The sequence below is a fragment of the Desmodus rotundus genome, chromosome 1 (assembly GCF_022682495.2).
Source record: "Desmodus rotundus isolate HL8 chromosome 1, HLdesRot8A.1, whole genome shotgun sequence".
Taxonomy (NCBI): domain Eukaryota; kingdom Metazoa; phylum Chordata; class Mammalia; order Chiroptera; family Phyllostomidae; genus Desmodus; species Desmodus rotundus.
Window position 1 is genome coordinate 185576114 of NC_071387.1, and position 23273 is coordinate 185599386.

The following is a 23273-nucleotide window of genomic DNA, read 5'->3' on the forward strand; positions in this document are numbered from 1 at the left end:
CATCAAGACAAAAAAAAATGGCCCAAATGAAAGAACAGATCAAAGCTCCAGAAAAAATACAACTAAGCAACTTAGAGATAGCCAACCTATCAGATGCACAGTTCCAAACACTGGTAATCAGGATGCTTACAGATTGGTTGAATTTGGTCACAAACCAGATGAAAAAATGAAGGCTATGCTAAGGGAAACAAAGGAAAATGTACAGGGAACCAATAGTGATGGGAAGGAAACTGGAACTCAAATCAATGGTGTGGACCAGAAGGAAGAAAGAAACATCCAACCAGAACAGAATGAAGAAACAAGAATTCAAAAAAATGAGGAGAGGCTTAGGAACCTCCAGGACATCTTTAAACGTTCCAATGTCCAAATTATAGGGGTACCAGAAGGAGAAGAGGAAGAGCAAAAAATTGAAAATTTATTTGAACAAATAATGAAGGAGAACTTCCCCAATCTGGCAAAGGAAACAGACTTCCAAGAAGTCCAGGAAGCTCAGAGAGTCCCCAAGAAGCTGGGCCTACGGAGGTACACACCAAGGCACATCATAATTATATTACCCAAGATTAAAAATAAGGAGAGAATCTTAGAAGCAGCAATAGAAAAGGACATAGTTACCTACAAAGGAGTTCCCATAAGACTGTCAGCTGATTTCTCAAAAGAGACCTTACAGGCAAGAAGGGGCTGGAAAGAAGTATTCCAAGTCATGAAAGGCAAGGACCTACACCCAAGATTGCTCTATCCAGCAAAGCTTTCATTTAGAATGGAAAGGCAGATAAAGAGTTTCCCAGATAAGGTCAAGTTAAGTAGTTCATCATCACCAAGCCCTTATTATATGAAATGTTAAAGGGATTTATCTAAGAAAAAGAAGATAAAAAATATGAACAGTAAAATGACCTCAAAATCACAATTATTAACATGCACACCTAAAACAAAAACAAAAGCAAACTAAGCAAACAACTAGAACAGGAACAGAACCACAGAAATGGAGATCACATGGAGGGTTATCAACAGGGGAGTGGGACAGGGAGAGGGGGAAGGTACAGAGAATAAGTAGCATAAATGGTAGGTAGAAAATAGACAGGGTGAGGATAAGAATAATATAGGAAATGTAGAAGCCAAAGAACTTATATGTATGACCCATGGACATGAACTATAGGGGGGAATGTGGGTGGAAGAGGGTGTGCAGGGCGGAGGGGAGTGAAGGGGGGAAAATGGGACAACTGTAATAGCATAATCAATAAAATATATTAAAAAAGAATGAAATATATTATTATTGTCACTCATATTATTAACAAACTAATGTCCTTTTCTTAGTTGAAACGACTCTGCAAAAAGAGCAGCTTCCATATTGTAGGCACTATGAAAGGCCCTCCTGTAATGTAAAAAAGAAGGAAGATCTATCGGGGGACACAGGAGCACTATCCATACATAATTCAAAGGGCGACAATGTCCTTCAAATTTAATTAGGACTTCTTGAGTCAGCTGTCTCATATTTTGTGAGGATCCCAATTAGCCTAAGAGTTCTGAAAACCCTAAGCCTTAATGTTCTTCTGGTGAGCTCTGTCTCTGAGCTCATTCTTCTGCAGAAACTATCCCCCCCTTCTCTCAAACACAACACATGTACCATGTGCAGATCAAGACAAAAACACAACTTACTTTCTTTGGTTCCCCCCCGACTTCTGATTTCAGACATTGGCATGTTCTGGGACTTGCCTACACACTTGTGATTTCAGAGGATTTTTAAATCACAACAACACAAATGTCCTGATTTTTGAGACATGTGTTTCTGTCTTTATTTATGAAGAGTTTGATTAAGAAAAAGGAGAAAAAATGGTCTACATATTCACCCAGAAAGTTGAAATTTAACATAGTTAAGTGCAATCAAGGAGCTTCAAAACATTATTTCCCACACTCTCTCTTCAACAGCTCATGTAAGAATCTTACAATACATAAAATTCTAAAAGCTAATCAATTATTGGTTTATCCCAACCAAATATCCTCTTCCTCTCTCCCAATTTTCTAATTAACAACAACAAAAAAGGCCTAGACTTACCTTTGGGTTTTACATTTCATGAATTCATCCTGAGTTTAAGGTTGCATATATGTTTAATTTTCTCAGAAAGGCAGGTAAAGAGCAATTCATCAAGCTACTCTAAACTAATTAAGGAGCATAAATTTCCATACAACTGTAAAACTAATTAACTGATGTGTTTGTACAATCTGTGTTTTAATTTGCACACATTCCATTATAACTCTGAGACTTGATTGCCTTTATTCTATAATCAAACTCAGTTTCTGCAAGATGTTACCTTAAACAAGGCTATTTGGTAAGAAAATGCTGGAGTAATTTGAGTAAAATCTACTGATCCAAAATATATCACTTATTCCACTATGCTAAGTATTGGCCCAAACCCCACGTCTACTTAGGAATAGATACTTAAACACCATGACACACTTCCTTCAAGAGCCACTACAGGCTTTATTACTCTGTGTCATGTGAGAAGCCTGAAAGTCCAACTTGTCCTTGGAACTGGAAGAAAAGTTTTTGGCCCAGGAATGCCAACTGACTTCTCTAATCATGCACGGTTCATCAATGTCTTAGCTCAATCTTTAACTGGATTCATTTGGAGGCAATAGCTTCTTTTTCTTTTCTTTTCTTTTTATTATAAGATTGCAAAAGTTTTTTTAAAAATTATTTTATTGTTGTTCAATTACAGTTGTCTGCATTTTCCTCCCACCACATCCCCCACTACAGCCAAACCCACCTGTCTCCCTTGCTTCCACCGCCCCCCCCCCCCCAGGTTTTTCCATGTGTCCTTTATAGTTATTCCTGAAAACCCTTCCCCCGATTACCCCCTCCAACCTCCCCTCTGGTTACTGTCAGATTGGTCTTAATTTCAATATAGTTTCTAACGCTACTTGGAGGGCAAAGGGGGAAAAATTGGGACAACTCTAATAGAAAAACAATATGAAATTATTTTTAAAAGTATTTGTCACATCAGCTTTACTAATTAACAAGTATATCTCATTACATTAAAAAATAACAAAAAAATAACACTGGTCTGTTAATTAATACCAAACATTTAGAAATTATGAGTATCTCAGACCACTGAGAAATGATTCTTAGTAGTTGTAAAAACCTGCATATATTTGACCTTTGCCAATATTAAAAATGATTGGTAATATTTATATTTAGTGATGAAATACTAATAAACAGATTTAACTTGCTAACAAGTTGAAATGCTGGACTTCAAAAATATTTAACATTTGGAAGAGACCTGAGTGCATTTACTTCCACCTTCTGTCCAGTGGGAGGCCCTGCAGGTACTCATTCAGGTCCTCCTTGCTTAATTCTAGTGACTACAAACTCACTGTTGCTTTCTTCAAATTTATGGGCAGCTCTGATTTTGGGGGTGGGGAAAGTGGTGAAAAGTTAGGTAATTCTGAGCACGTATTCTTCCTAACTTTTTTCACCTCCTAGGCAATTAATGAAGCTGGCAGCAAAGGCCCTACCCAGCACCACTCTGGGCGGCAGGGGTCACAAATCGTTAGTTGCAGGTGGCCACTGTACATTTCTTGTGCTACCACCCACTGGTCCATAGGTCTGCCACTGATCATTGCTTGTTAGTCAATTTTCTGAAGACAGCAGTAGCCACCTATCCTTTTTTGGTACTTTCCTGAATTTGTCATTTGCCAGAATCTTTGAGAACATTTCTCCTACTTTTGAAAATTTTAACTTCTTGAAACCATCCTCAAAGTGGACTCCTAATTAAACCGGCCACTGTCCTTAGCAATGTGAACCCCAAGCCTATTTGGATCTTCTAAACATTTTATGAACTATGTAAGTCTCTGAGTTATTCCATTTCTTCTTTCTTTAAAAAAATTGTCTCCTGAGGATATGTTTATTGATTTTTATAGAGAGGAAGGGAGAGAGATATGAGAGAGAGACACTGATAGGTTGCCTCCTATATGCATTCTAACCGGGGTTCAAACCCACAGCCAAGGTATGTGCCCTCACCGGAGACAGAACCTACAATCTTTTGGTGTACAGGACAATGCTCCAACCAAATGAGCTGCCTGGCCAGGGAGAGTTATTCCATTTCTGCTTAATGCTGCCTAAGTATGCAACCAAGAATCATGTCTGACACAAATCTGAAACCTCCATCAAAGTTTGATCCCTCATCCTACCGAATTCCCTACTTAGTTGGTCAACAGCTGGCCAATGAAGTTTACTCCTTCTTTTCTCTAAAAAAATAAATTGAAGACAGCTCTTAGATCTCTCCTTCCCATCCTACCCACCCATCCCACTTTACCATCATAATCTGCAAGCCAAACATCATTGGTTATTCCATCTGAAACTTACGCTGTATAATTTGGCTTCTAGATTCTTTATAGGCATGGATGGGCAGGCTGAACCAGGAATTCTGGGGATTGTAACTCCTATTAGAGAGCTTATTTTGCCTACAATGTAGATATACTGATACATTTTTAATGTAATATTTAATACTGTTAAATGTCATCAATTTCCCATAGAAGTTTTTGGTATGTCTCCTTTGGCTCTGCTTTAGCAGTCCATTTCAAAAAATTACCTCAGCCCACTATGATGGCTATAATGAAAAAGACAGAAAATAATGACTATTGGCAAAGATGTGAAGAAACTGGAACCCTCATTCATGCAGCATCTTTATAAAAGAGTTTGGCAGTTCCTCAAAATTCGAAGCCCAGAATGACCACATGGCCCAGCATTTCTATTCCTAGTTATTTACCCAAGGGAAATAAGAACATATGTCCACACAAAAACTTGTACACCACTGTTCATAATAACATTCCCAACAGCCCAAAGTCGAAACGATCCAGAAGGTCAGCAACAGCATGGATAAATGAGCTATAGCAATACAATGGAATATTATTTGGAAGTAAAATGGAATGAACTAATGCATCCTACCACAGGGATGAACCCCGAAACATTACGATAAGTGAAAGAAGCCATCCACAATGACCATATATTTACAGCTCCATTTCTATGAAATGGCCACCCTAGAAAAACCTACAGAGACAGAGAGTGTCTGAGGTATTTCCTAGGGCTGTGGGCTTCGAGGAGCACGGGGAGTGACTGTGAATGGGCACGGAGTTTCCATGGGAGGGGCCAAGGTCTTCAAAATTAGATCATGGTGACGGTTGCGCAACCCTGTGAACATACTGGAAACCGTTGAACTGGGCGAACTGTGTGGTATGTGGGTTATATTTCAATAAGCTGTTTTTTTTAAAAAAAAAAAACTGCCTCAGGATGCATAGAATCATAAGGCTTAGAAGCAGAGAAAACTATAGGGATGTTCTAATACAACTGACTTACATAAACATGGAAAAAGGAGTAAGTCAGTCACCAACTTCTGCATAGTGAATTACCTCAAAACTTACTGGCTTAAAACTACAATAATTGTTTATTTTGGCCATCAGTGTTCAAATAACAGTGAGGACAGATTGCATTTCCTCCATATGACATCAGCTGGGGCCACTTGACCTGGGCCTCGACTGAAAATGGCTCATTGGAAATGCTGGCAAGTTGGTGCTGGTGTCAGCTGGGAGTTTAGCTGGTGCTAGGCACTCGCAAGTATAAAGTAAAAATATGCACAAAATCTCCCAAATACAAAGGAAATACAAGATAAGCAAATAATAAGCAAATAATTGAATTGCTCCACACTCTGGGGAAAAGTATGTTTTCAAAGGGTAGTTATAATTATTGAAACAGATATTCAACGATTATTTGGCAAAACTGCATATAAACAAAAAGGGTTGGGTATTTGTGTGTTTTTATGTGAAGTTGATGATTCATGTGCAAACATGGTCACTGTTTATTTTTTTCCTTTTGCTAAAATAAGGCACACAAGTCTAGTTTGAGGGAAAAATACACTCGCCCGTATCATTTATTAATGAAGGATAGGCTTAAGCTAATGTACCTCACTTTAAGCTGAAAATACCTCACTGCAACCAATTAAATGAGTTTCGATTCAGGTTGTTTATAGAAGAAGTTTCATTTTGGAGACCTGGGATTTATCAATGTAAATGGGCTAATTCTGAAACCATGCAAAGGTAGCTCACAGGGTCAGGCAGAGATCCAATATAAACATTAAACTAAGGGTAAAAGAATAGGATCAGTATAAGAATGGAGATGAGACCCTTGTCACACAACTACTAAGGGTTTTCATCCCCATCACACAAAGCGTTTCTGTGGCGGTAGAACAGAATAGGAGAATGCAACACATTAATTCATGAACTCAAACCCTCCGCACAAACATTCTGAGCATGTCGCTTGTGTCTGCCATTGCTCCGGGGGCTGGCGACCAAATGTCAGGAGGGGAGACCTGGCCACAACCCTAGTCCACAAATAATCCAATAACGTTAGGTGTTTTACAGAAAACCATAGTCTAGTTGTTCATTATTATTAGTAGGAATAGCAGTATTATATACCTAGGACTAAATCATTTCATTTCTATTAAATGCAGGCACAACAGTGTAGGAAAGGTGTCCAGTATAAGGTTTGCACACAACCCACAAAGGCTCTCAGCAGGGTCATTTCTTACCTCGAGGCCGCATAAAGGTGGAGTGACCACATCACTACATCATATTACAGCTGAGTTGTTGGAAAAGGTGTTCCAGTGAAGGGCTGAAATGCTATTCCTAATATAAACAGAATTCCCAAAACAGAGAGAATGTACACTCTAGATTGTTAATTTTAGTAATAATCTAGTAATGAGCCTCGTCTGGCTTATGACCAGGCAAATTCAGGCCTCTGACAAGTAGCGGAGTGCATGGCATTATTTACTAAAGTGTCTGTGTTCGCTGATAGGTGGGCTGGGTACCGAGCTGACATTTGGTTTGCATGGGCGGCTTCTGCGTGGTTCAGGAGGCAGGTGTGGGTACACACCAACAGGGCCACAACTGTACTTCAAGAACTACAAAGCAGCTCGGATTTGAACACCCTGGGCTGACCTCTCAGAGTTTTACTTCCCAGAGCAAAAGAGATGTCAGCCTCAAAATGTTCATGGACTTGACTGTACTTGCCTAACACAACTATGGAATCATCTTGGTGTTTGGACTTTTATGTAATTTTGATTTTTAATTGTGTACATAAGTTCTTCATCCAGCAGACCTTCCAGGATGTGTAAGCTGAAAAAAGGCATCCCCAGACAATCTAATATATGAACTTGATGAATAGAGCCATTTAGTATTGGCTACTTTAAATGCTGAAGGATATCTGTCAAAAGTGGTATTTGTTTGTTTTTGGTCTTACTCATACTGAATATGTTCTCCTAGTAATGAGGCAAGGGATCCAGCTGCTTCTGGAGGCCATGAGTAGAATGTGTAAGTCAGAACTTGTCATTAGCCAAAAAGGAGGGTGCTGATCTTTACTGTTCTGTGTAAGCAGGTCACATAGCTGCCTCCTTCAGAGCCCACAGCATGAATTTGCACATTCCTTTAATGACTGCAGCTGAGTGACAGCAACTTGAACATGATCGATGGGCTACCTCGGGCATGTTTACCTGGGTTCCTGATGCAAGCTGGAGAAAACTTCCATCCAAGCCACTGACTCTCAGAAACAGGAATGTTGGAGAAAAGCAATGTAGTATTTACCCCACAGTACTGCCTTCCCAACACATCTTCTCTGCAAACATGAACAATGAGGTATATAAGTTCCTTGGATTCTTTTTGTTTGGATTCTCATTAACAAGTCCTTCAGACTCCAAAAATAATATGGCAGATTAAATTAATATAACGTCACACCCCCCCCTTTCCTTAGTTTACTAAGAGACAGGCAGGCAAGGGCACAGTTTAACTTGAGATCAGCAAACCCTGGGTCATAGAGAAACTTTTCTATTTAGACAAAGATAATATAATAAATATATCAGAAACCCATTTTAAACTTAAACTGTGAGACAATGTAATATAATGAAAGGAGCACTGGATTCACAGTAAACTCATCTAACTTTTTATTTCAATTATACGGCAATTTCCTATACGGTTTTTGGTAGACAAACTGAATATTTTTAAAGCATCAGTTTCTTTAATCATAAATATAAAATATTACACAAAGTAGTAAAAAGTAATAAATTATGTATGATAAAAATTTTTACAGACATATTTTGTAGAAATACATATCTATTTTATAAAATGTATAAATTGTAAAGAAATTTAATGTGTCCTTCTAAAAAATCTTTTTATTACTTTGAGATACTATTTAACATTGTTTCTTATTCTATAATTCCTACCATATTTGGTTTAGAGTCTCTGAATATTGAACATGGTTTCCCCATTTACTCCCTCTAGAATATTCTGTTTGTTTAATTCCTACTCTATGCAAACCCTGTACAGGGCACTGACTGTTCTGCCCAGGGGTCCCTGCTTTGTAAGCCCTGCCCATGGCTCTTATCAGTAATTAAGTAGTACGTATCTTCCCAGTGAGTTCCTAAGGGTCTTTAAACCTTTTCTCAAAACTTGGCCCTAGGCAGTTTCTGTCAAAGTAGACCCAATGATTTATGTACCAGGAAGTATGACCTGTCATTCTTTTTATTTTGAGAAAATTGAATTAACCTAAGAGAGCAACAAAGATGGAAAAGTTAAATAATATTGTAATATTAATTAATTCACAGTGAATCATAGTTCATAGCCATTAGAAAATGTTTAAAAATATTTAGTGATATGAAAAAATACTCTTCTTATAATGCTAAATATATCAAGCGGAAAATAAATAATTGTATAAATTATACAGCCATATAAAAATCTTAGAAGGGAATCTTCCTGAATCTTGGCAACAACCTCTAGCAGCAGTATTATTCTAAATAAAATTGTCACCTTCATTCCTGAGTTTGTTAACTTCTCTACAATGTGCATGAATTATTTTATAATGGAAAATTCATAAAAATTATTAAAACATCACATTTAAAATATTTAATGTTATTTCGCATGTAAATATTTAACAATGAATTCTAATGATAAATACAAAAGAGCCATTAGAAATGCAGTATAATATCATTTCACAAACTGCTCACATTAAAAGCTTATCTTCTAAGTTAGCATTTCAAAGCTTAGTCCATTTTTATTTTTCCCATCATAGCCTCTAGCTCCCTAAAAACTTAGCAAGAAAATCCTTCAAAGGGGTAAGAACAGATAGCAAATGAATTAATTCTTAGAATACAGCTTGAGCTGATTTAAAAGATAAGTACATATATATCTTAAGAAGAGTTACAGACAAATATTTTAAGGGAAAAATTAACTTTTAGGAGAAAAGTCAAAATAGCTTGCCAGCAAGAATAGAATACACAGAACGGAACGCCAGAGGGTGGGGAGAAAGAAGCTGATCTATCACACGTCCAGACTTACTCCCTCATGATAAACCTCTAAGTTAATTCCCCAAATCTTACACAAGTGGTTTATGACCCTTGTTTTTCCTTGATCTCTAGTTTCAACCATCACTTTTTTGTAATGCAGAAGATCTTCAGAGAAGCAGACCCACTTCAAACCCAGCAGGTCCCGTCAGCCTTTCCTTCCCACATGGAACTCCAGGATTTGACATAAACTGCCTATTTTCCACACAGACACAGAAAAAAGCATGGTGATAGCCAGAGGAAGGGGCTAGGGAGACGGAGAAGAGGGCAAAGGGACCACAAGTGGGGATGGAAAGAGACTTTACTTTGGGTGATGGGTGCGCGATGCAGCGTGTGGATGTTTCCTTGAGTCGTACACTTGAAACTCATATGGTTTTGTTAATCAATGTCACCCCGATAAACTCAACTAAAAAAAGCAAAACCAAAAAACACCTGTTTTCTTTCTTTGCCCTTCTGGAAGTCTAACCAGCAAATCCGATCAGTCTGTCTACAGCTGCCCACCATCCTGTGCACATAATATTCACAAGGCTTTCTGACCTTTGATGACTCTGGGCTCTGTTCCTTCCTGGTCACGAACTCTACCATTTATCAGGGCCCAGTTCTACAGCTTCTGGTTCTATTCCACATTGTGCCTTCATATCTCAAGCCACCTGGAAACCAACAATGCTCCTAATGTAGTCCCTGTTCTAGTAATAAAAGTTAGGGGAAAATTATGGTTTTCATAAAATATTTTCCATGTATATCTGATTTGAAACAATACATTCAAAAATTATTAATTAATTCTCATTACAATTTTGACATATAAAGAAAGTTCAATTTGTGACATTATATGTATAATTCTTTTCTTCTCTGACCAAATGAATATAAATTTCACTAGCCTTTGCAGATAATCCTTCTCTATTTCTTGACCTTTCTCAAACATGTTTTAATTTCCTTTTTTTCATGGATAATAATTGTGTCATTACTTTCATAATATGGTTTCCAAAACATAGCCTGGAAATTGATTAATAGCTATATGTCATTTTCCACATTTTGTTATCAGAAACTATTGCTGTACATTATGGTAACACAAATAATGCTGAAAGATTTTGCAGTGATATGTGGTACTGGAAGAATACTAATTAAGGAAGCATTTTATAACATGTTTCTTTTCAATAATAGTCTTGTTATACAGAGCTAATTATGTCAAAAATTACAAATGTAGAAGCTAAATAAAAATAAAGACATGCTAGCCTCACATTGAGTCAATGTAAAAAATCAAGATTTCATTAGATTTTTTTTTGGCTTAGAAACTTTTTATTTATTTTTTAATTATTTTATTGTTGTTAAATTACAGTTGTCTGTATTGTCCACCCACCACTCTCCCCCGACCCCAGCCAAACCCACCTCCCTCAAGATTTCATTAGATTTTAGGTAAGATGCATCTGTTTAAAATGCTCAGTGCCTTCGTATGCCACCACGTACGTAGAGTACTCCATACAACAGTTTTTCCAATAATGAAAGCTCAGAAATTCCTTTATCCTTGCTTTTCTACTGTAAGCCTAATACTAAAAATGATTAAAAGCAAAAGAACTTCTGTGTTACTACCTAAATATCATCAATATCCTATACAATGGTACTAAAAATTCCCCTAAAACCAAGAATATAACTTACAGTCTTTGCGGAATTTAAAGAAAAGAAATTACTGTAGCAAAAGTGTGTCTGTAATTATAAATGCTTTCAATGTTAAGGAATGCTTTTATCAGTATAAATTATTTTGAGTTTGATAATTTAAGGACTAAAGAGTTTTCTTAAATTGTTATGTTGTTTTTAAATAGTTTATGGCTCTTTTTAAATGTTTGTTATGTTTATTTTTAACTCCACTGTGAACTACTTTAAGGTAAACTCTAAATCCCTGTATCACCCAGAGGAAGCACAGTTCTAGGCAGTAGACACTAGATGAACACAATGGAATAAACACAGTGAACAGGCACATTTGCATACACTGTTAGACTTAGAAATGTGCTATGTAATCTATTCAATACTAAGTATACTGGGCTGGTAGACTTATTATAAAAAACCATTGACCTGAGTCATAATAATTTAAAAGATCAATGAACTACTTGAGCTCTAAAGGTTTTTAAAATGCCCCAGTAATTTTTCTAGCTTGTGTAAGAAGACGCCTTAGATGCTAACTTTAGAAGCACTGGTGATCAAATGAAACACTGACCAACTGAAGAAAATGAAGTATTATTTTCAAACAAGTATATTTTCTAAGAAAGTCATGATTTTCTTAAGAGTAAAGTAGCATATATTTAAGATAAAATACAAAGACCAATGTTAGAGCATGAATGAATGTAAATTTTTATCTAATGGTATAGCCCAACATTGTAACAATTTCTAAAGAGTATAAACACACAAATGAAGGTCAAAAGACTACTCGCAGGCAAATCACAGGCAAACGTGTTTGTATTAATACTCTCACAGTCAGGAGGCCACCCCGGGTCTCTGCACTGACAAGTGACGAGCCTCGGCTCACGCTCTCGAGTCCCCACTGCTCTGCCATCATTCCCACGCCAGCTCTTACCACACCCACAGACAGCTTTCTCTCATTTCTTGTTCTGATCTCATTTCCCAGAGTCATGACCCAGGTCTTGACATTAACTGTAATGATTGATTGATTGACAGATTGATTTAATCGTTATTGTATTTTTTTCCATTGCCATTTAGAGGTTAACTGTAATTATTTTTAAATTCTTGATTTCAAGCCCAAGGTTCTCAAGCTCTCGCTATCTGTACAGATTTGCTCTGTGAACCCACGTTCCCTATCAATTCTTCTGTCATTATCCCCTTTCAATCAGTGTCTATTCCTAGATCCATCATTAAAATCACTCTCTTCTGTCCCTTATCTTCACTGCCTCCCCCTTTTCGCCTTGGCTCAGTTCACAGACTGCAAACAGGCTGCTAGGCCTATCTGATGACAGGAGAAGTATCACACCTTTCTAGTACCAAGCCATCAGTGTATCTGCGACCACGTAGTTTGTCTCTCTCCTATCCTCACGGATGAATCACATTTGCTCCAAAAAGTCATTCCCTTCACGGGTGTGCTGGATACTATTCACTCTCACCTACTCAGTGACCTTTGCCCTGAAATTATCCCCCTTTCCCAAGCATCGGTGATGTCTCCTCTTCTCGGTCACTGTCATCATCAGAAGAATCTCCTGCCCTTAAAAATAAATCCCTCAACCATGTCGGTAATAAACGTTATCAATCACCTTTCTTAGTTATTTATCCAAATAATATGACTGGGATATCGCATGCCCAAACTCCTTCACCACCTCCTCTTCTGGTGAAGGACACTCACTTACAGGAGAGGAAATGGGGACTGGTATCCCTCTCTTAAAGCGCCAGAGGAGGACAGACGTAAGAACTGCTAGAGATGAGATGATCAGAAATATGGTAAATTTCCCACTGAGTGTAGCAGAATTCATGGTTCTATTAATGTTGATGTAAAAGTGTAAAATTCACCAGTGAAAAAGCAATCAAAATGGGAAAGTATAACAAAGAAAAAAATCAATAAACAGCTTTTCATTGAGCAACCCATGGCTGCTGCATTCAAAGACACTAAAGCTCACTTTACAAATATCTTAGTCATTCCATGCAATGCTATATGGGGTGTATTTAATGACTTAGGGTTTGCATGAGTTAAGTTTCATTGTATGGTTATAAATTAGAATGTGTTTCTATGCAATGTTAACTACTTGCCTAAAAATGTGTGTTCTTAGTCTCTAACAGTTTATTCCAATGAACTCTATCAGATAGTTTTCTTATATACACAGGTTTTATTACTCTTTATTGTGCTTTGCCAATATACAATGCTCTGTGTGTTTAATGAATGGGCAAATCAAGTATGTAACCTATTAGAGTTCAGAATACATGTTTGCTATGACAGAAGATGACTTCATCCTGCAGAACTGACCTCCAAGGAGACAGGGCTACAGTAGTACAAAAGTGTGATGCCAAAAAAAATTTTAGTTGAAATTCCCTAAATTAATAAATAGGATTTTTACAAAAGAAAGCTATTTCTCATCAGTACATAAAAAGGACCAGGAAAATAATATTATTTAAGGAAACATTTATAAATATATTTTGCACATAACATTAAGAATAATAATGAAAAAAAGGGAAAGAACTCATGGGCACAGACAAGAATGTGGTGATTGTCGGGGAGAGAGAGGGTGGGTGGAGGTGGAAGACTGTATGGGGGTTAAATGGTAATAGAAAATGCAATAAAAAATGTAAAGAAACAGAATCATAGAATGTATTAATCTGTAAAGTCACTTTTCCTTAATCTGGCTAATTTCTTTAAAAATATATTTGATTCAAAGATGATAGTCTACACCTGACAAAAAGAGAAGGAAGGCTTAAGAATAATTTAGGACACACAGAAAAAAAACATAAAGGGAGAGAGTGGTTGTTTGTATCAGGTCACACCAAGAAAGTCTATGCCCTTGGCTGCTTGTTGATTTCTGCCTTGAAAAGGACAGACACCACACACACAGCCTGACGCCCAGGCCTCTGGTTTGGGTGTTTCAGGCTGCTCTGTCTGAGTTTCCCAGGACAGATTATCATTTCTCCGCACCGTACTTATCTGCCACAAAGAACCTCACACCTTTGCTGTCCAAACATGAACAATGGATTTATGTTAATTATTAGAAAAAAACAATTCTTCACAGTACATTTTCTAAAAATTTTCATCAAGGATTTGGAGAGGCTATTTTACTTCCAGGGATACATTTTTTGCGTTAAGCAGCTTGCCACTCTCTCAACCACAGATTTCCTATTTCAGCGAGAGGAATATATCCTATTATCCAGCCAGTATTTATTCCAGTCCCCCAATTCTTTTCCCCATGTCTGTTTCTCTTCCTAATTCTCCATGTCCTCTGTCCACTCCCACCTCCATCTAACCGAAAATACATATGGTAACCAATGCTAATAGGTTCATTGATTTCTTTCTATACTTTTGTAGAAGCTCATAAACATATACAAATAAAACATATTTACTGTTTTTTTAAAAATAAGACAATACAATTCTATGTCATTTCCTTTCTAAAATCCTTAGGAACTTCTTCAAAGTTTAGATGTATGGCTCCAATTCATTTTTATTGATAACAACGTAGAAAAGATACATCTTTTATATGAAGGACTTTACATAAAATATATATATCATTATTAAACTCTTTATCATTCAATATTGTTTTATGTTTTTTCTATTCCAAATAATTTTACAATTCATTTTTAATTTTATGTCCCTGATTAGTAGATTAGAGTGAGATTCATTGGTTATTTGCATTTTTATTCCTCTGTGAATTGCTTATTTATATTTTTTGCCTAGTTTTCTATTCTTTTATTTCTCTTTTTCTCATCAACACTGGAAAATCTTACTATATTAATGATATCAATACTTTGTCATATTTGTGGCACACATATTGTCTCTTGGCCTATTTTTCTATTTTTTATGTTGAATTTTTTCTTGTTATTATTCCTGGTTCTTATATTACCCACCTGCATCAACCATTCCTGTATGGTTTCTAGTTTCCTTTCATGATAAAGAGCCTTTCCCACTTGTAATTTATATAAATATTTCTCAATGTTTATTCTAATATGTTTATAGTTTAATTTATACAGTTACAGTGCTTTATCTTTGTGATTTATTTCTGTATATATTGTGAGTTAAAGGCTTTAATTTTCTTCCAGATGGTTAGTTGATTATGTTCTAAACCACTACTTTGTACTAAACAGAAATACTTTAAATACATATCACCTCTATATTATTTGAATCTGTTCTGAATCCTCAGTTATGTCCTACAAAGAGATGATGTTCTACATTGGGGTAGTTGAACACTACTGTGATTAATATGATTTGTAAAGTCAAAATCTATCAAAATTTTCCTTGGTCTCATATATATTTATGTGTCCCTGTGATCTTTAAAATAATTTGGGTCTGTTTGACATGGAAACAAACCATCGGCCATAGCTTCCTAATTACAACTGCCTAAATGTTATACATTAATTTGGGAGAGAGTAATATTTTTATGACATCAAGCTTTTCTACACAGGACTGTGGCATGCCTTTTCATTTACTCTGAATCATTTTGTGTCTTTTGACAAAGTGTTATAGTTTTCATCAGACAGGTCTCTTAAGTTTTCTCATTAAATTTATGCCGTGTGTTTTATATTTTGTCACCACTCTAAATTTAGTGCTCTAGCAGGGCTTCCAAATCACACCAAAGTAAGAAACCATGACATGACCCAGCTGCAATGAAGCAGTACCCTGTGCATGGATACAAGCGGCATGAGCCTTGCTCTGCTTTCCCACTGCTTCTGAAAACTAATCAGAAAACTTTCTCAGGTTGGTACTTGGAAGAGAACTAATCAAGCAATACAGCCTATGCCTTCGCCCAATCTTTGGCTTGCTGACCATCTTCAATAACTAGATCACCCAGTCAAGCTCTTCAACTTCCTTGTGTGCACCTACTTGGCTGCGTACTGCCTGACCCGGGGCACGTGTCTGACTGACAGCATCGCTGACCCCTCTGTTGGTGGATTTTCCTTCCACTGCTCTATGGACAGCATGACTATCAAGGTGGTTTCTTACTTTTACCTCAATTAATCCCTACTTGAAAAAAAATAACAACAACAAAAAGACTTGGAGTCCTTTTTTTGAGTGAGTAACTGTCTTTCATTGCCCCACTTAGATTATTGTTCTGTTGAGACATTCCGGAAATTAGGTAAGTTCTATCACTCTCACCCACCGTTACTGTTAACTCAACATCCCCGAATCATGTAACCCAGACACGCAGGATGCTTTTTCAGTAAAAACACTGGTTTATATTCCAGCACATGCTAAAAAAGAAGTGAAAAAAAAATATTGACTTTTCAGCTTTCTTTAATTATTTACTACCTTTTTGTTGATAAGAAACATGACTTTTAAGAAACCATGTGTTTAGATCTAAGACTTCAGATTTAATTTATGTATCCATCTTTATGGCAAAGTAATGCTGGAAGAGGAAATATACAAAACATTGATTAGTTTTAAAGGGAAAATTCTGTAACTCCTTCTTCCAGATCCATCATTCGGAAACACTGGGAAGGCTAATTTCCCCTGACCAACATCATATTTATTTTCTGTCACACATACTAATGTAGCCTAGTGGCCTAGTGAATACATTTTGACAGTTTATTAGACTTTATATTTTCTAAAAACCAGTTATTTGACTTCATGCATCTAATAATATTAAAATGTAGGTCTATCACCAAATCTGTCAAAACTTCATCTATATGTAATTTTAACTATAAAGTTTTTTTGCCCTATGGGATATTATTTCAAGAATATCTACCAAAATTATGAATAAAACATGGCATCAAAAGCCATTATAATAATATCTGAGCATTAATTTGATAATGAATGCCAATAATCTATTAGTAAATCATACATTTTTTTCCAACCACCATTGTTCATCAGGAAAGAACATGTCTTTTCAAAATAGTCCCATAAGTATATCATGAAAGCGAAATGTTCCCACCTGTTCTTTGACCGAGGCAAGGATGGCGGAGGTGGTTTCCGTTTCTGAGCCATCCCCGTTGGAGGTGGTCAGGCCAGGGCTCAGGGAGCTGCTCTTCTCTGCAGCTGACGAAGGCTGGTCTGGGACAGGCATAGCTCCTGCAAAGCAAGGGGACACGCTCAATGCAATCTGATGTTGTCACTGGCAGCAGACACATCTATCAGGCAACTTTAATCCATACACTTTAGCACAGTGAAAATTATGAAATGCAGTGAAAGCCCACAACATAGGGGAAACAAGTGAATGGAGTGATTTCTCCTATCGCAACCCCAACCGCATTCCGTAATACATGCACAACGTCATGCTTTGTCTTTGAGATAAGTGGGGGAGAAATGCAAGATACAAGAAAGGGTAAAGACATAAAGAAGGACTGAGTTTAAAAAGAAGCTGCCAAACCACATTTGTATAGCTGTTAGGTAAATTTGTTACTTGTGCACTGATATACTTTCACCTAAAAAGAAAGCCTGCTAGATCCTCTATAAAGAAATCACAGAAAATAAATGGTCAATTTCTAAGTAATTAAGAAATACCACAATTAACATAAGAAGCTCAGTTGGCTTTGTAAGCGCTAACAAATAACTAGCCACTCCACAAATATTTACTGAGTTCTTACTCTGTGACCGACAGCAAACAAAAGCTCCTTAAATCTGGCAAAGCTCATTTATCACAGTTTGTTTTGTCTGAGTTCATTTATGAAAAAAAGGAGAAACTCCTAACAACAGCCCAGTTCGTAAACAGACACACACATACAGGTTAAAAACAGGATTCCCAAACATTGTTTTGTTCCACTGTATTCAACTTACTCAAACAAATAAATAAAGGCAAAGTATTTGTTACATACATTATCTCGCAATGCTCAATGGCAGAGGAAATAATTGACACCATTTTTCCCCTAGGCATTACAAAATCACTATTCATATAAAAGGGTGGGCATAAATAAAGGTTATTTTCTAATCTAAAACTATCACATTACATGTCCCTAGAGGAACCAGTGCTCTGTGATTGTTAGAAGGCATTTCCTATTATACTGTACCTGTACATTCTGGGTTTTATACTAAGTGACATAATGTTCATAGCAACCCTAACACTGTACTGTATTCTTAGCTACTTTTAGTGAATAATTTAGGGATAGGCAAACTCAAAGAGCCTCATTACAAATTTTCTTTAAAATTTTTGTACAGTGGGGCGGGGGAGGGGGTGGCAGGGGAAGGAGTTCTATGGAAAGTAAATTTCTAGGGTGAGTGTATCATAAATTTTATCATAAATTCCAAACTGGGTAGGTCAGGGTGGGTAGTGATGCCCCAGGCCTATAATTTAAGTGAAAGGTTTTAAGCCAGCCCTGTCCATTGTTCTTGTGTTCACATGCCTTTGAAATGCCTCTTGAAGAGAGTATTAACCCTCAAGAGAGTATTAACTCATCATCTGGTTAATTTACCTGCACTCCAATCCTAGCCTTGCTTTCTCCAATTTTCCTTATGTCCCCTCCTTAATTTCAAATGCACAAAAGAAGCTCCAAAACTTATTCTTCAGCGCATTTGAGATCTTGCACCCCAGCATATGTGGTCAGTTTGGCTCAAATAAACTTTTGTGAAAGTTCTCTACAGCTTTGGCCTTTTCTTATGTTGACAAATATAACTAAAAAAAAAAAGAAGTGGTCATCTATTTGCTCATTGGAAAGTCCCACTTAGTTTTAACTTTTTATTTTGTGAAGTTCCTTATACTGTTGCCAATAGGGATTAGACAGCACTGGAAAAATAAGTCAGTTACAAACAGAATACATGGGAAGGTTTGGGGAAATAATATTAGTAAGCAGAATATGAGAAAAGAATATGGATCAAATTAAATATGATTTGGTAAAATGCAGCCATGGATACCAACAGGATGAAAGAAACAGATTTAAGTAATTATGGTAGTGGGGTCAAGAAGACAAAAATAAAGTACATTTGTCTATTCTGCTTGCTTTAATGTGTGTTTTTTTAATTTAGTCAAGCCCCATAATTATAAAGACATAGATAAACAGATATACAATGTTGTGCCTAGGTAAAATCGCCTAAAAGCATGCCGTTCTGTGTAGGGGATGTTTGGGAGATAAGGGAAGGGGGCAGGGGAGGAAAGTAAGAAGAAAGGAAAATGTCAGCTTTCCTGTGCCAAGTCACCTATAGCCAGTGCGAGATCTGCCCTTGACCTTGCATCTGCATGGAGAGCCATGCCGGTGACTTCCAAAGGGGACTCTAAGGACGGCCTAAAGCTGAGAAATAGGAAGTCTTCCATATTTTAAATTATTATTCTAACTTTCATGATTTCTAAATTTTACTGAGCCTACGTGCATTCAGGCTCTGGGCCCGAATTATTGTCAATATAGTTTTTGACCCAAAAAAATTGTGTAAGGTCCCAAATTATTAAGTAACATAGGTGGGCCCAGAACCCAAGTTTTCTCCCTTTAATTCCCATTTTAGTGTCCTTTGATGTAGCAACCTATTTCTTATAACCTGTTCTGCCTCCTAAATGCTAGTCTACACACCACTTTATATAAAATGTAACTCCTCATATGTATGACAGTAACCTCTCATAATGAAATGTGTGATTTAATAAGCAATGAATCAAGGTGTATCCTTAGGCACTTGACAATTCTGACCCAAAGAATATAAAGAATAACTCAGTCTGTTTATGTACCCACTTTCCTTACAGCAGCAACAGAAAGAGAAGTGAAACTCACAAGGCTCATCCCCCCATACAGAGCTACTGTGACTCAAGGCACCCTGTGCGCCTAGAAAACAACGGCTTGGAATCATTTTCCTGGTTCATAATTTTTAACATCTAGACTTAATTGACGTGCTGGCCATCACGACGTATGGACAGTAAAGACTGTCACCCTCCACTCCCAGTCTGCTTGTGTTAGAGCGCAGGGAAGGGAGGGAGGGCTGTGGAAGGCTGCCAGAACCAAGCCTGCCTCATGCTAAGTATAAGGAGCCTTAATTTTAAGCCTCCTGACTTCACAGTCTATGGTTAAGTACTGCAGTGTTAATTAGAGCTAAACCACTAAAAATTAGTAGTTAATCTATGCTAGATCCAAAAAGTGCGGGGGGACAAAAAGGAAAAAAGCAAAGGAAGAGCAATTGTTGGCCACTCTGCCATCCCAGATAGTGTATGTACTTTGATATTTTGGTACAGGTTTTTCTGACTTTTTTTTCTGATTTGACTCATTCTGCATAATAAGTTTTACATAATGGGATCTCGATGCAATGCTTTTGATTTAAAAAGAATTTCGCTCAGAAACATACCATGAGCTATTTTTATGTCAAAGACTTATTCTACAGTTAGTCATATAACACACTTTGTGTGCAGCAACTGTAGGCATCACAGTTTATCCATCTTTTGTTTATAACATTTTTAATAGATAAGTTCCTAGATTTGGAATCAATGGAATGAGGAAGGTCTGCATCTTTCAGGCTTTTGGGAGCCAAACCAACTGCCCTGCCGCCCACCAGCAGCGCCCTGAGAATGTCCCTCCTCACATGAGCAACAATACTGTCCTTTCCTATCCTGTCCTGCTTTCACCAGCTTGGGACATAAAAATGCATGCCTTTGATTTTGTTTTCATTTGACGACGAGTACAGTGGACTTTTCCCCACATACAACACCTACCTATTTCCCATCCTGCATACAACACCTCTTCATATTCTTTACAGACCAATAATCACTGGGTGCGGGGTCTGTCTACAGTTGAATGGTAATCTACCAACACCCAAAGTGCATTTGAGATAGACCCATCTTTGACATGAGGAAAGAGATATTAATAAGGGAAGAACAGTGTCAAATTCTACAAGGTTCATTCTCTAGCAGAATTTGGTACTAAAAAATTCTGCGTCTAGAAAATACAGAACAAAAAAATAGCAGTTCCTGGGCCCAAGTCATGCTGTTCTACGCCCTCACATGCATGAGCTGTGCCATGGGCTGAATTCCTTGCTCCTCACCCCGGCCTTCACCTCCACCCCATCCCAAATAGATACGTTGAAGCCCTAATCCCCAATGAGACTGTATTTGTAGATGGGGCCTTTAGGAGGCAATGAAGGTCACGTGAGGTCATAAGGGTGAGGTCTCAATCCCATAGGACTTTTGTGCTTACAAGAAGGAGAGACCAGAGGTCTTTCTCGCTACCATGTGAGGACTCAAGAGAGCAGGTGGCTGCCAGGAAAAAGGCTCTCATCATAAATGTGCTCTGCTGGCAGGCTGATCTTGGATTTCTGGCCTCCAGAACTGTGAGAAGATACATTGCTGTTGTTGAAGCCACCCGGTCTGTGAATCTTGTTACAGCAGCACGAGCAGACTGGTATAAGCAGGGTTAGATTTTTCTCAGCTTCTTTCCCTTAATTCCCTCAGACGGTGGTGTGAGAGGATTGGTAACTGATGGTAGTAGCAGGGTGGCACTATTTAAAACAGTTCTCTGTTGACACCTTCATTGGAGACGAACTGTAGGCGTCAGGAACAGGTGTGTACTACTTTAAATCAGCACACCTGGATAAGTCAAAGCTTACAAAGAAGTGCCCACTGGTGTGAAAGAAACCTGGGGAACAAAGCACTACCTTAAGAACATCCATATTACTACCGCTTTCATGGTGATGCCATAAGAAATTCAGAAAAATTGGCTGCAATGACAATAATAGCAAAAGCAGGTAGCCCCCACATAACTGAACTTCCTTTTCTATTTGAGCCCCTACATTCACATGCACTAAGATTTTTATGAGGTTAAAATAAAAACTCTAAACTTTTATCCAAAACATAAGTACTATAAATTTATATTATACTTGGTAACATGTTTAAATCTTCTCTGTGTTTGGAAGGCCAAACTTTCTTGCTCAATTCAAACTTTCTCAATTCAAAGACTACATTCAATGTTATATTTTACTGAACCCCATCACACAAAAAGAAACATCTTGTTTTATGTTGCATAATTCATTTTTTTTTTCATTCTTTAGCCACTTCTTGTCCAGCAACCGATGACTGTAGCACCAAGATACAAAGTCTTCGGTAACGGAGGGAGTTTGTGTCACACGACTATCCAGCTCAGGGACCCACCCCGCACTCTTATGCTACCATTACTCAACCTCCTTCTCTTCAATTCAGGAACAAGCTCCTTTGGCCACGATACAGTTTTTGCTCCTCTCGAGCTGCCCACTCCTTTACCCAATGGCCTCCTAGTCTCTCTTCTTATTACATTACTCCCAGGGCTCTCATGCTCTGCTACATCAAAGACCTGTTTCTTTTTACCCCCAGGCTAACCAGTCCTACTTGCTCCAAATTCCAGAATCTCCAAATTCCACTCATGCTGTGGGATTCAACAAGTATTTCTTTAGCTAGACCTATACTGTCCAATATAGTAACCCCTAGTAACATGGCTGTTGAAATTTTGAAAACATTAAAAAGGCAGTTCATTAGTTGCATTGTGCATGTTTCAAGTACCCAATAGGCATATGTGGTCAGTGGCTACTACACTGACCAGTGAAAATGTAAAAATTTTTATTAGTGCAGGAAGTTCTATTGATGGCCTTGATCTATACCCAATAGTCAACCCTTTGATGTGATTTTTCATTGGTAACTTTAATCTTGGGCAAGAGAGATTGTGAGAGGTGGTCAGATTATGAATAAAATTTAAAGAGTGAACTGCCGGGATTGCATGTGGTCTCTGAGACAAAGATGGAGGAGTCCAGATGATTCCAGGGTTTGGTCTGAGTGACTGCCCGTCAGCCAACATGTCAATACAATGGGTGGAAGAGATCTGGGGCAGGGGAAGGAGACCTGGCCTGTGAAATCACAACCTAAAATGTGTCTACCTGTGGTTCATCTGCACTGCTAACATCTGGGCGCTGGTTCCAGGCAGCAGCTACACTCTGACGTGAATGGGGGTCATAAAGATTGAGGATTTCTAAACACTGCTTGTCAAATACTATTTTTTCTCTCATCTTCAGGCAGGTCCCTTTTTATGTTTTATTTTACCTTTCCTAGAAACTTCTAGCACACTTCTCTTCTTCCCTCTCCTTTAGCTAGTAGCATCAATGGGAGAATTGTTGGGGTTAACTGCCTTGGTTTCCTGTCCCTCACACCAAACCAACAGGCAAACCTTGTGTGTTCCCACGCCTAGCCTTATCTCCTTCTCTCCCATAGGTCCCATGCTCTTCAAAACAATCACCTCCCAGTTCTTGCACCTATTTTATAAAACACAAAAATATTAGCACAATAGCCTGACTTGTAGTTTTACTCACACTGTTAAGTATCACTTTCATAATTCACT

At 37.7% G+C, this 23273-nt stretch overlaps 1 protein-coding gene across 4 annotated transcripts in view; it reads right to left on the minus strand.

The window, feature by feature from the left end:
* CTNND2 (catenin delta 2) overlaps positions 1-23273 on the minus strand; it is an 822756-nt gene that overhangs the window by 672799 nt on the left and 126684 nt on the right. For all 4 annotated transcript variants that reach the window (XM_053913918.1, XM_053913908.2, XM_053913912.2 and 1 more), the window contains exon 2: positions 16946-17082. In XM_053913918.1, coding sequence (XP_053769893.1) covers positions 16946-17082 — 137 coding nt within the window. The remainder of the gene's footprint in view (positions 1-16945; positions 17083-23273) is intronic.